General features: G+C 40.8%; 1 protein-coding gene across 1 annotated transcript in view; it reads right to left on the minus strand.

Moving 5' to 3' along the window:
- Nucleotides 1-7,514: 7,514 nt before the first annotated feature.
- The window catches only part of gck (glucokinase (hexokinase 4)), a 51,038-nt gene continuing 45,298 nt past the window's right edge, over nucleotides 7,515-13,254 (minus strand). The window contains exons 9-10 of the mRNA XM_061919500.1: nucleotides 8,314-8,547; nucleotides 7,515-8,240 (exon numbers count right to left, since the gene is read on the minus strand). Of these exons, the coding sequence (XP_061775484.1) occupies nucleotides 8,093-8,240; nucleotides 8,314-8,547 (382 nt within the window). The 3' untranslated portion in view covers nucleotides 7,515-8,092. The remainder of the gene's footprint in view (nucleotides 8,241-8,313; nucleotides 8,548-13,254) is intronic.

Below are 13,254 nucleotides of genomic sequence, written 5' to 3' on the forward strand. Positions count from 1 at the left end.
TTAAATTAGAACAAGTTTTTTCTGCTTTGAGTGTTTCAGAGTTGGACATGTGTGTTACTGAGGTGGCTAACTATGATGCGTGCAGTTTATCAAAGCAACAAACAAACAATCGGAAAATCCCCGTTACTGAGGAGGCTAACCATGATGCGTGCAGTTTATCAAAGCAACAATCAAACAATCGGAACATTCCCGTCGTATCAATTCCTAGATATGGTCGCAATTATACTGAATGCACTGGGCATAATAAACACAACATTATTAATATTGCTACTACGGATAATTTGATCAAAAATTCCCTAAAACAGCCCACTACCTATAATATAGGTTTTTTAAACATAAGATCATTGTCTCCCAAAACGTTGTTAGTTAATGATATCATCAGAGACAACAATCTTAACGTCATCGGTCTCAGTGAAACCTGGCTTAAACCAAACGACTTTTTTGCGCTAAATGAGGCCTGTCCTCCTAACTTTACACATGCGCATATTGCCCGTCCGCTTAAAAGGGGTGGGGGGGTCGCACTAATATACAACGAAAACTTTAACCTTAGTCCTAACATAAATAATAAATATAAATCGTTTGAGGTGCTTACTATGAGGTCTGTCACACCGCTGCCTCTACACCTGGCTGTTATCTACCGCCCCCCAGGGCCCTGTTCGGACTTTATCAATGAATTCTCAGAGTTCGTTGCTGATCTAGTGACACACGCCGATAATATAATCATAATGGGGGACTTTAATATCCATATGAATACCCCATCGGACCCACCGTGCGTAGCGCTCCAGACTATAATTGATAGCTGTGGTCTCACACAAATAATAAATGAACCCACGCATCGCAACGGTAATACGATAGACTTAGTGCTTGTCAAGGGTATCACCGCTTCCAAAGTTACGATACTCCCGTATACTAAAGTATTGTCCGATCATTACCTTATAAAATTCGAGGTTCAGACGCATGTTCGTCAAACTAATAATAATAATAACTGCTATAGCAGCCGCAACATTAATACGGCCACAACGACAGCTCTTGCTGACCTACTGCCCTCGGTAATGGCACCATTCCCAAAGTATGTGGGCTCTATTGATAACCTCACTAACAACTTTAACGACGCCCTGCGCGAAACCATTGATAACATAGCACCGCTAAAGTTAAAAAAGGCTCCAAAAAAGCGCACCCCGTGGTTTACAGAAGAAACTAGAGCTCAGAAATTATTATGCAGAAAGCTGGAACGCAAATGGCGCACGACTAAACTTGAGGTGCACCATCAAGCATTTAGTGATGGTTTAATAACTTATAAACGCATGCTTACCTTAGCTAAAGCTAATTATTACTCAAATCTCATCCACCGCAATAAAAACGATCCTAAATTTTTGTTTAGTACGGTAGCATCGCTAACCCAACAAGGGACTCCTTCCAGTAGCTCCACCCACTCAGCTGATGACTTTATGCAATTCTTTAGTAAGAAAATTGAAGTCATTAGAAAGGAGATTAAAGACAATGCGTCCCAGCTACAACGGGGTTCTATTAACACTGACACGATTGTATATACTGCGGATACTGCCCTCCAAAATAGTTTCTCTCGTTTTGATGAAATAACATTAGAGGAATTGTTACAACGTGTAAATGGAATAAAACAAACAACATGTTTACTTGACCCTCTTCCAGGGAAACTGATCAAGGAGCTCTTTGTATTATTAGGTCCATCAGTGCTAAATATTATAAACTTATCACTTTCCTCGGGCACTGTTCCCCTAGCATTCAAAAAAGCGGTTATTCATCCTCTTCTTAAAAGACCTAACCTCGATCCTGACCTCATGGTAAACTACCGACCGGTGTCTCACCTTCCCTTTATTTCAAAAATCCTCGAAAAAATTGTTGCGGAGCAGTTAAATGAACACTTAGCGTCTAACAATCTATGTGAAACCTTTCAATCCGGTTTCAGGGCAAATCACTCGACGGAGACAGCCCTCGCAAAAATGACTAATGATCTATTGCTAACGATGGATTCTGATGCGTCATCTATGTTGCTGCTCCTCGATCTTAGCGCTGCTTTCGATACCGTCGATCATAATATTTTATTAGAACGTATCAAAACACGAATTTGTATGTCAGACTTAGCCCTGTCTTGGTTTAACTCTTATCTTACTGATAGGATGCAGTGTGTCTCCCATAACAATGTGACCTCGGACTACGTCAAGGTAACGTGTGGAGTTCCCCAGGGTTCGGTCCTTGGCCCTGCACTCTTCAGCATCTACATGCTGCCGCTAGGTGACATCATACGCAAATACGGTGTTAGCTTTCACTGTTATGCTGATGACACCCAACTCTACATGCCCCTAAAGCTGACCAACACGCCGGATTGTAGTCAGCTGGAGGCGTGTCTTAATGAAATTAAACAATGGATGTCCGCTAACTTTTTGCAACTCAACGCCAAAAAAACGGAAATGCTGATTATCGGTCCTGCTAGACACCGAACTCTATTTAATAATACAACTCTAACATTTGACAACCAAACAATTAAACAAGGCGACACGGTAAAGAATCTGGGTATTATCTTCGACCCAACTCTCTCCTTTGAGGCACACATTAAAAGCGTTACTAAAACGGCCTTCTTTCATCTCCGTAATATCGCTAAAATTCGCTCCATTCTGTCCACTAAAGACGCTGAGATCATTATCCATGCGTTTGTTACGTCTCGCCTCGACTACTGTAACGTATTATTTTCGGGTCTCCCCATGTCTAGCATTAAAAGATTACAGTTGGTACAAAATGCGGCTGCTAGACTTTTGACAAGAACAAGAAAGTTTGATCACATTACGCCTGTACTGGCTCACCTGCACTGGCTTCCTGTGCACTTAAGATGTGACTTTAAGGTTTTACTACTTACGTATAAAATACTACACGGTCTAGCTCCATCCTATCTTGCCGATTGTATTGTACCATATGTCCCGGCAAGAAATCTGCGTTCAAAGGACTCCGGCTTGTTAGTGATTCCCAAAGCCCAAAAAAAGGTCTGCGGGCTATAGAGCGTTTTCCGTTCGGGCTCCAGTACTCTGGAATGCCCTCCCGGTAACAGTTCGAGATGCCACCTCAGTAGAAGCATTTAAGTCTCACCTTAAAACTCATTTGTATACTGTAGCCTTTAAATAGACTCACTTTTTAGACCAGTTGATCTGCTGTTTCTTTTCTTTTTCTTCTATGTCCCACTCTCCCCTGTGGAGGGGGTCCGGTCCGATCCGGTGGCCATGTACTGCTTGCCTGTGTATCGGCTGGGGACATCTCTGCGCTGCTGATCCGCCTCGACATCTCTGCGCTGCTGATCCGCCTCCGCTTGGGATGGTTTCCTGCTGGCTCCGCTGTGAACGGGACTCTCGCTGCTGAGTTGGACCCGCTTTGGACTGGACTCTCGCGACTATGTTGGATCCATTGTGGATTGAACTTTCACAGTATCATGTTAGACCCGCTCGACATCCATTGCTTTCCTCCTCTCTAAGGTTCTCATAATCATTATTGTCACAGACGTCCCACTGGATCATTATTGTCACCGATGTCCCACTGGGTGTGAGTTTTCCTTGCCCTTATGTGGGCCTACCGAGGATGTCGTGGTGGTTTGTGCAGCCCTTTGAGACACTAGTGATTTAGGGCTATATAAGTAAACATTGATTGATTGATTGATAACCGCTACCTTTTTGCAACTCAACGCTAAGAAAATGGAAATGTTGATTATCGGTCCTGCTAGACACCGACACCTATTTGATAACACCACCTTAACATTTGACGACCAAACAATTACACAAGGCGACTCTGTAAAGAATCTGGGTATCATCTTAGACCCAACTCTCTCGTTTCAGTCACACATCAAGTTTGTTACTAAAACGGCCTTCTTTCATCTCCGTAATATCGCTAAAATTTGTTCCATTTTGTCCACTAGCGACGCTAAGATCATTATCCACGCGTTCGTTACATCTAGCCTCGATTACTGTAACGTATTATTTTCAGGCCTCCCTATGTCTAGCATTAAAATATTACAGTTGGTACAAAATGCGGCTGCTAGACTTCTGACAAGAACAAGAAAGTTTGATCACATTACGCCTGTACTGGCTCACCTGCACTGGCTTCCTGTGCACTTAAGATGCGACTTTAAGGTTTTACTACTTACGTATAAAACACTAAAGGGTCTAGCTCCATCTTATCTTGTTGATTGTATTGTACCGTATGTCCCGGCAAGAAATCTGCGTTCAATGAACTCCGGCTTATCAGTGATTCCCAGAGCCCAAAAAAAGTCTGTGGGCTATGGAGAGTTTTCTATTCGAGCTCCAGTACTCTGGAATGCCCTCCCCGGTAACAGTTAGAGATGCTACCTGAGTAGAAGCAGTAGGTCCCCTCCAAGGTTTCTCATTGTAGCCCATTGAGTTGAGTTTTTTCTTGCCCTGATGGGGGATCTGAGCTGAGGATGTCGTTGTGGCTTGTGCAGCCCTTTGGGACACTCGTGATTTAGGGCTGTATGAATAAACTTTGATTGACTGATTGATCATACACTTCAATATGATGACTCTGCTGTGTATCGGAGAGACAGGAATTGGAGTACAGAACACTGATTGCTGACTTTGTGGAGTGGTTTCAAGCGAACTATCTACACCTTAATGTGGACAAGACCAAGGATGTGGTCATCGACTTCAAGAAGAAAATGACCCCTGTGGAGCCCATCAAAATCCAGGTCCGGGAGGTGGCAGTAGTGGGGCAGTACAAGTACCTGGGAGTCAACTTGAACAGTAGACTGGACTGGAAGGATAACAGCAAAGCTGTATGCAAGAAGGGCATGAGGACGTTTAAGTCCTTTAAAGTGTGCAGCAAGCTATTGGGGATCTTTTTTCAGTCTATTGTGGCCAGTGCCTTGTACTTGGCAGTGGTTTGTTTGGGGAGCAGCACCAGCAAAAGAGACCTAAGCCAGATTGACAGACTGATCCGGAAAGCCGGCCGAATTATTGGCACGGAGTTGGAGGCGTTTGTGTCAGTGAGGGACAGGAGGACACTGGACAAACTACTCGCCATCATGGACAATCCTGCCCACCCACTCTGGACAGCGGAGCTCATACTCCATCAGGCTCATTTAACTTTGTTCCCACAGCGTTCGATTCAAGAATTATTTTATTCCGCACTCCATCCAGCTGTATAATCATCGCCATACAGCAATAGATGATATTACTTGACCGCTTCTGTTAGCTATCTCTCTTTGTTTATAACATATCTTTTCTGCTGGAACTACTCTCTATTTTATGCTGCCCTTTTTTTGTTGCTGCAACTGTTACATATACTGTAATATTGTACCTGGTCATTGGGATTTGTTATTTATTGTATATATGATTGTGGAGGGGGACGTTGTTTGCGGTCCTGCCGCGGAACAGGCTGTGCCAGGACCGGCCTCGAAGACAGCGACAGGTGAGTAGATGGCCCAGGTGGGCTTTGTTGTCTAATAACCCGTCGCCTTTATTAGCAGCAGCCGGGGAGGGACACATTGTTGGAGTTGGAGCCAGAGATAGAGAGACACGGACTCTGAAAAGGAAGACATTTTGCTGGAAAGCAAAAGCAGAGCAATCTGTATGCAAACAAAATAGTGTTGCACCCAGAAATCCGGGCTCTCGTGGCAGTGTGTGGGGGTCCGAGGAACCCACTAGAGGGTAACTTCTACAATAATATACAAATGTAATATATTAATATATCAGTATATATTATATACTGTATATATAATATGTAAATATTACATATATGTTATATTTTGTATTGCTCCTATGACACATTTTTAGTCTACTTTATACCTGCAATATCCTTTCCATCCTTACCCTTTCCATCTTCTTTAACTGAACTGTTTTGTGGAAAAATTTCACTTGTAGATCAATACTTTTTGTGTAAGTCTAAGTATATTGGGTGAACCATAAATGGGAAATACGGCAAGTGTATAATGAAGAAGTTTTATTTACAGTACAAGCGTATCCACACTAGTAAAGCACATCTTATTCTGTACATTTGGAATTGACAAAAAACAGAGGAGTTCGGATGGTCATAAAGGTAATGCTGATGAATGTAGCTGAGTCATCAAATAACTGTTCAGCAAGTAAGAAATATACTGTCCTTTTTTAAAATTACAATCTGTACAAATCGTTATCTTAAAAAATTGTTTTTCTATAAACGGATCTTAAAATGAGCTGTTGTCTTATATTTAGTGTTGCCGGTTATTGTGTCCTTATGGGTAATTTGTCGATGCCTGAAGTCCCAAAAGTCCGGCCCGTGGGAAAATATATATATATATATATATATATTTTTTTTTTTTTAACTTGGGACTTACAGCAGACATGTTTGCAAGAAAAAATGAAAAATAATATATATATTTTTTTAATTATTATTTTTAAAAATATTTCCTTTCTAATCCATTTTCTACCACTTGTTACTCTCAGGGTCTCCAAGCTACTCAGGTAAATCATATTGTCTAAAAATGCATTTCCCTATTGATAACGTGACACCGATAACGTGTCGGGCAGCTTTCAGTCAGTTGTGTGCGCGAGGAATATATACAGTGGGGCAAAAAAGTATTTAGTCAGCCACCGATTGTGCAAGTTCTCCCACTTAAAATGATGACAGAGGTCTGTAATTTTCATCATAGGTACACTTCAACTGTGGGAGACAGAATGTGAAAAAAAATCCAGGGATTCACTTTGTAGGAATTTTAAAGAATTTATTTGTAAATTATGGTGGAAAATAAGTATTTGGTCAACCATTCAAAGCTCTCACTGATGGAAGGAGGTTTTGGCTCAAAATCTCACGATACATGGCCCCATTCATTCTTTCCTTAACACGGATCACTCGTCCTGTCCCCTTAGCAGGAAAACAGCCCCAAAGCATGATGTTTCCACCCCCATGCTTCACAGTAGGTGTGGTGTTCTTGGGATGCAACTCAGTATTCTTCTTCCTCCAAACACGACGAGTTGAATTTATACCAAAAAGTTCTATTTTGGTTTCATTTGACCACATGACATTCTCCCAATCCTCTGCTGTATCATCCATGTATCCATTTTGGTATAAACTCAACTCGTCGTGTTTGGAGGAAGAAGAATACAGAGTTGCATCCCAAGAACACCATACCTACTGTGAAGCATGGGGATGGAAACATCATGCTTTGGGGCTGTTTTTCTGCTAAGGGGACAGGACGATTGATCCGTGTTAAGGAAAGAATAAATGGGGCCATGTATCGTGAGATTTTGAGCCAAAACCTCCCTCCATCAGTGAGAGCTTTGAATGGTTGACCAAATACTTATTTTCCACCAGAATTTACAAATAAATTCTTTAAAATTCCCCCAATGTGAATTCCTGGATTTTTTTTCACATTCTGTCTCTCACAGTTGAAGTGTACCTATGATGAAAATTACAGACCTCTGTCATCATTTTAAGTGGGAGAACTTGCACAATTGGTGGCTGACTAAATACTTTTTTGCCCCACTGTATATATGTATATATATATATATATATATATATATATATATATACACATACACACACACACACACACACACACACACACACACACACACACACACACACACAGCTCGGCCTCTGGACAAATTTTACAAATCTGGCCCCCAAATCAAAAAGTTTGGGGACCCCTGGCCTATAATCCCAACCATTATTGGCCTACACTCTTCTATCATTTACTCTATATTGAAACCTTTATTCCATCACATGTCCAGAGCAAATTTTCTTACCAATTACATGTTTTCCCTATGAAGGTAAAGATACATTTGTTGCCTAAATCCCAACCCACAAAACAATAAAGCAACATGTTTGCAACATACAGATTCAAACCCCATATTTACAAAGTAGGAATTGTCTACCTTTCACTATACACTCTTATAAATATTCATCAATGCCAAAGGGCAAATTAGAAAATGATTTTGAGCAAGCTTTTATGCCTTGGTGATGGTTATAGGTGCAAAGTGTAAATGTATTGAGGGTGCCTTCTAAACAAATATGCTGTAGCGCACTTCTTTATGTCATGCAGTCCACAGTCAAAAGTTAAGTGGCGAGCAGGCTCAGTCTTTCACTGTTTTAGCAAACAAGCCGCCATCTTGCAGGCTACTGCTGAGATGAGAGCCGCCCCTCTCCCGCTGCCCTCCTCTGATTGGATGAAGGTGATCTCACAACGTGGCGTGAGCTCCCTGACAATTTTGTGGAACCTGTCCCGAAAACTGGACAAAAGAAAAGATGATGAGTAACAGCACCGTTCCGTGAGCAATCAAGTTATCAATCATGGTTCGTCACCACGGGTGCAGCTTGTAAACGGAGCCGTCCACTCCCACGGTGATCTTCAGGGCGTCTTGGCTGCGTCGCTCCCTCATCAGGTTGATGACAGCCGCCAAGCCCGCGCCGCACATGTGCGCCGAACGAGTCGAAACGCTCTCGCAGACCAGACGGACAATGTCGCAGTCCAGATCGGAGGGCAGCACGCCCAGCGAGGACAGAATGTTGAAAATGTGCTTCCTATCCCCCGAATCACTTTAAAAAAAATCATAACGGTGAGGTGATCTTACAGGTATTATGACTTTGAGGGATTAATAAAAAATAGTAGTTATGCATTCGAGTGTGGTGGTGTGTCTTTAAAGGGGAACATTACCACAATTTCAGAAGGGTTAAAACCAATAAAAATCAGTTCCCAGTGGCTTATTTTATTTTTCGAAGTTTTTTAAAAAATTTTACCCATCATGGAATATCCCGATAATAGGCTTTAAAGTGCCTGATTTTCGCTATTTGTAAATCCACCCGTCCATTTTCCTGTGACGTCACATAGTGATGCCAATACAAACAAACATGGCGGATAGAACAGCAAGATATAGCGACATTACTCGGATTCAGACTCTGATTTCAGCAGTTTAAGCGATTCAACAGATTACGCATGTATAGAAACGGATGGTTGGAGTGTGGAGGCAGATAGCGAAAACAAAATTGCAGAAGAAACTGAAGCTATTGAGCGAATAGCTATTGAAGCTATTCGGCAATCGCCTTCTAACCAACGATTGCATCTTTTGACCACTGGAGCAACTTCAATCCGTCGATTGGTAAGTGTTTGTTTAGCATTAAATGTGGGTGGAGGGAAAGGCTGGATGCAAATATAGCTACAAATGTACATACAGCAAGCCTAAATAGCATGTTAGCATCGATTAGCTGGCAGTCATGCCGTGACCAAATATGTCTGATTAGCACATCAGTCAATAACATCGACAAAACTCACCTTTGTGATTTCGTTGACTTTATCGTTAGAAATGCATCTGCTTTGAGTGTCGCAGGATATCCACACATCTCTGTCGTAGCATTGCTATAGTCGGTAAAATGTGCAGAACAAACGAGTGACTTTCGCATCTTTTGACACTGGTCCAACTTGAATTCGTCGATTGGTATGTGTTTGTTTGGCATTAAATGTGGGTGTAGGGAAAGGCTGGATGCAAATGTAGCTACAAATGAGGCATAACGATGCGATATGTACATACAGCTAGCCTAAATAGCATGTTAGCATCGATTAGCATGCCGTGCTAATTGATGCACACTTACGTAAGTCAACTTGAATCCGTCCCAGATCGTGTTGTTACACCCTCCGACAACACACCGACGAGGCATGATGTCTCCAAGGTACGAAAAACAGTCGAAAAAACGGAAAATAACAGAGCTAATTTGATTTGTGTTTGAGAAAATGGTGGATTGCTTCCCATTGTAACGTCACGGGTGAAAGGTCATCGCTCCGACAGCGAACAATTGAAAGGCGTTTAAATCACCAAATTCACCCTTTTAGAGTTCGAAAATCGGTTAAAAAAACATATGGTCTTTTTTCTGCAACATCAAGGTATATATTGACGCTTACATAGGTCTGGTGATAATGTTCCCCTTTAATTGATGGCACCAATGCAATTGAGAAAATTAATGTTTAGAAACCAATTAGTCTTACAGTTCTTATGATTTCATTTCCTAAATCTGGCCTTCTGTTGGTGCCCACTCTCCCTGTTCTTTGTCTGCTGTGTGGGGCAACAGAGCTCTCCGCCCCAATACCTGTTTCACACAGCTTATATGGCAATTTCACCATGTAAATATTTTCTTTATTGTACATAATCTTTTTACTGTAAAACTTGTTTGCATTGAGGGCCACATTGTAGTTTTGACTGCCCTCAGAGGGCAGGCCGCTTGAAACATTAATAAAAGAAACATACATGTACAAACCCCGTTTCCATATGAGTTGGGAAATTGTGTTAGACGTAAATATAAACGGAATACAATGATTTGCAAATCCTTTTCAACCCATATTCAGTTGAATATGCTACAAAGACAACATATTTGATGTTAAAACTGATAAACATTTTTTTGTTTGCAGAATCATTAACTTTAGAATTTGATGCGAGCAACACGTGACAAAGACGTTGGGAAAGGTGGCAATAGATACTGATAAAGTTGAGGAATGGTCATGAAACACTTATTTGGAACATCCCACAGGTGTGCAGGCTAATTGGGAACAGGTGGGTGCCATGATTGGGTATAAAAGCAGCTTCCATTAAATGCTAAGTAATTCACAAACAAGGATGGGGCGAGGGTCACCAATTTGTAATCAAATTGTCGAACAGTTTTAGAACAACATTTCTCAACGAGCTATTGCAAGGAATTTAGGGATTTTACCATCTACGGTCCGTAAAATCATCAAAAGGTTCAGAGAATCTGGAGATATCCCTGCACGTAAGCGATGATATTACGGACCTTTGATCCCTCAAGCGGTACTGTATCAAAAACCGACATCAGTGTGTAAAGGATATCACCACATGGGCTCAGGAACACTTCATAAAACCACTGTCAGTAACTACAGTTGGTCGCTACATCTGTAAGTGCAAGTTAAAACTCTACTATGCAAAGCGAAAGCCATTTATCAACAACACCCAGGAACGCCGCTGGCTTTGCTGGGCCCGAGCTCATCTAAGATGGACTGATGCAAAGTGGTAAAGTGTTCTATGGTCTGATGAGTCCACATTTCAAATTATATTTGGAAACTGTGGGCGTGGTGTCCTCCGGAACAAAGAGGATAATAACCATCCGGATTGTTATAGGCCCAAAGTTCAAAAGCCAGCATCTGTGATGGTATGGGGGTGTATTAATGCCCAAGGCATGGGTAACTTACACATATGTGAAGGCACCATTATTGCTGAATGGTCCATACAGGTTTTGGAGCAACAAATGTTGTCATCCAAGCAACGTTATCAGGGACACCCCTGTTTATCTCAGCAAAACAATGCCAAGCCACGTGTTACAACAGTTTGGCTTCATAGTAAAAGAGTGCGGGTACTTTCCTGGCCCGCCTGCAGTCCAGACATGTCTCCCATCGAAAATGTGTGGCGCATTATGAAGCGTAAAATACGACAGCGGAGACCCCGGACTGTTGAATGACTAAAGCTCTACATAAAACGAGAATGGAAAAGAATTCCACTTTCAAAGTTTCAACAATTAGTTTCCTCAGTTCCCAAACGTTTAATGAGTGTTGTTAAAAGAAAATGTGATGTAACACAGTGGTGAACATGCCCTTTCCCAACTACTTTGGCACGTGTTGCAGCCATAAAATACTAAGTTAATTATTATTTGCAAAAAAAAAAATAAGTTTATGAGTTTGAACCTCAACTATCTTGTCTTTGCTATACATTCAATTGAATGTGGGTTAAAAAGGATTTGCAAGTCATTGTATTCCGTTTATATTTACATCCAACACAATTTCCCAACTCATATGGAAACGGGGTTTGTATAAGGATTAGCCGCATGATATTGTCACACCATTACCTATGCATTTGATTAGAAAATGTATATATTACCTACACTTTAGGAAAACAAATATCTGTGGATTTGGCACAATGTTACCATAAAATTGACTGTAAAATGGTCACACTCTAAATTACTGTAAACTGTTGGCGATTGAGCTGCTAGTTTTTTGCTAGTTGTTTTTTTTTTTTGCATTTAAAAATATTGTTACTGTATTGTGTATTACTGTAAATGTAAAAATGGTTCCAGAGTTTTTTTCTTCCGGTAGAATTCTGAAGACTGAGCTGTTTAAAATATATATATTATCATGTTTACAGTGTACAATTTGATGGATAGATCATAAATCATCGAAATCAGAAGGCTAAGTAGATATTTACGTATGTTTTTCCCCAAAAATGTTTCGAACATAGGATATGTTGCATTATTATATAGATCAAGTTTAAAATGTATACTGTATAATTGCATGCAGGAAAATTTATTTTTCCATCCATCCATTTTTTACCGCTTGTCACTTCGACATGTCTTTTTCCCCTTTCAAAATAAAAAAAAGAGAGGGGGCCTTGTGTTTGAAACTTGTGTCATAATAGTAATACTTGGTACATTTGTTTATTATTGTATTGCTTATTGTATTATATTGTTTTTTTTATTTTCTCTATTTTATATGTATACATGAAGAAGAGCTGTGACACCTAAAATGTACCCCCCTAAAGTTTGTAAAAGTAATCATGATTGGTGAATGGGCCTGCTATTTCTAAAATTGGGCTTTTGGTCACACATCATTCTGCCCTTTTATGAGTTTAGAATTCTTACAGTATATGGATTTTGTATAGTAACAAGTTGCCGGACATATCAGGGACAGACTGAAATTTGTGAAAACACTTTACACATTTTGTTGTTACAGCCTTATTCCAAATTTATAATAACTTATTTTGTCCTCACAATTCTTAAACCAAAAACCGAACAATGACAAAATGAAAAAGATTTTGGGACATTTTTTTTTACACATAAAAATAAGAAAAACTGTGAAATTACAAGTAGATAAGTGTTCCCTTTGCCATGAAGCTCAAAAGTGAGCTCAGGTGCATCCTGTTTCAACAGATCATACTTCAGATGTTCCTACAGCTTAAATTGGAGACAATCAGTGGTACATTCAGATTTGGAATGGCCAACACCTGTGTGAGTGTGCATATATATATATATATATATATATACATATATATATGAGGTTGCTGAGGTAGTTAAAAAGCTTCTCGGTGGCAAGGCCCCAGGGGTGGATGAGATCCGCCTGGAGTTCCTTAAGGCTCTGGATGCTGTGGGGCTGTCTTGGTTGACAAGACTCTGCAGCATCGCGTGGACATCGGGCCGGTACCTCTGGATTGGCAGACCGGGGTGGTGGTTCCTCTCTTCAAGAAGGGGAACCGGAGG

This window comes from Nerophis ophidion, linkage group LG01, assembly GCF_033978795.1.
Source record: "Nerophis ophidion isolate RoL-2023_Sa linkage group LG01, RoL_Noph_v1.0, whole genome shotgun sequence".
NCBI lineage: Eukaryota > Metazoa > Chordata > Actinopteri > Syngnathiformes > Syngnathidae > Nerophis > Nerophis ophidion.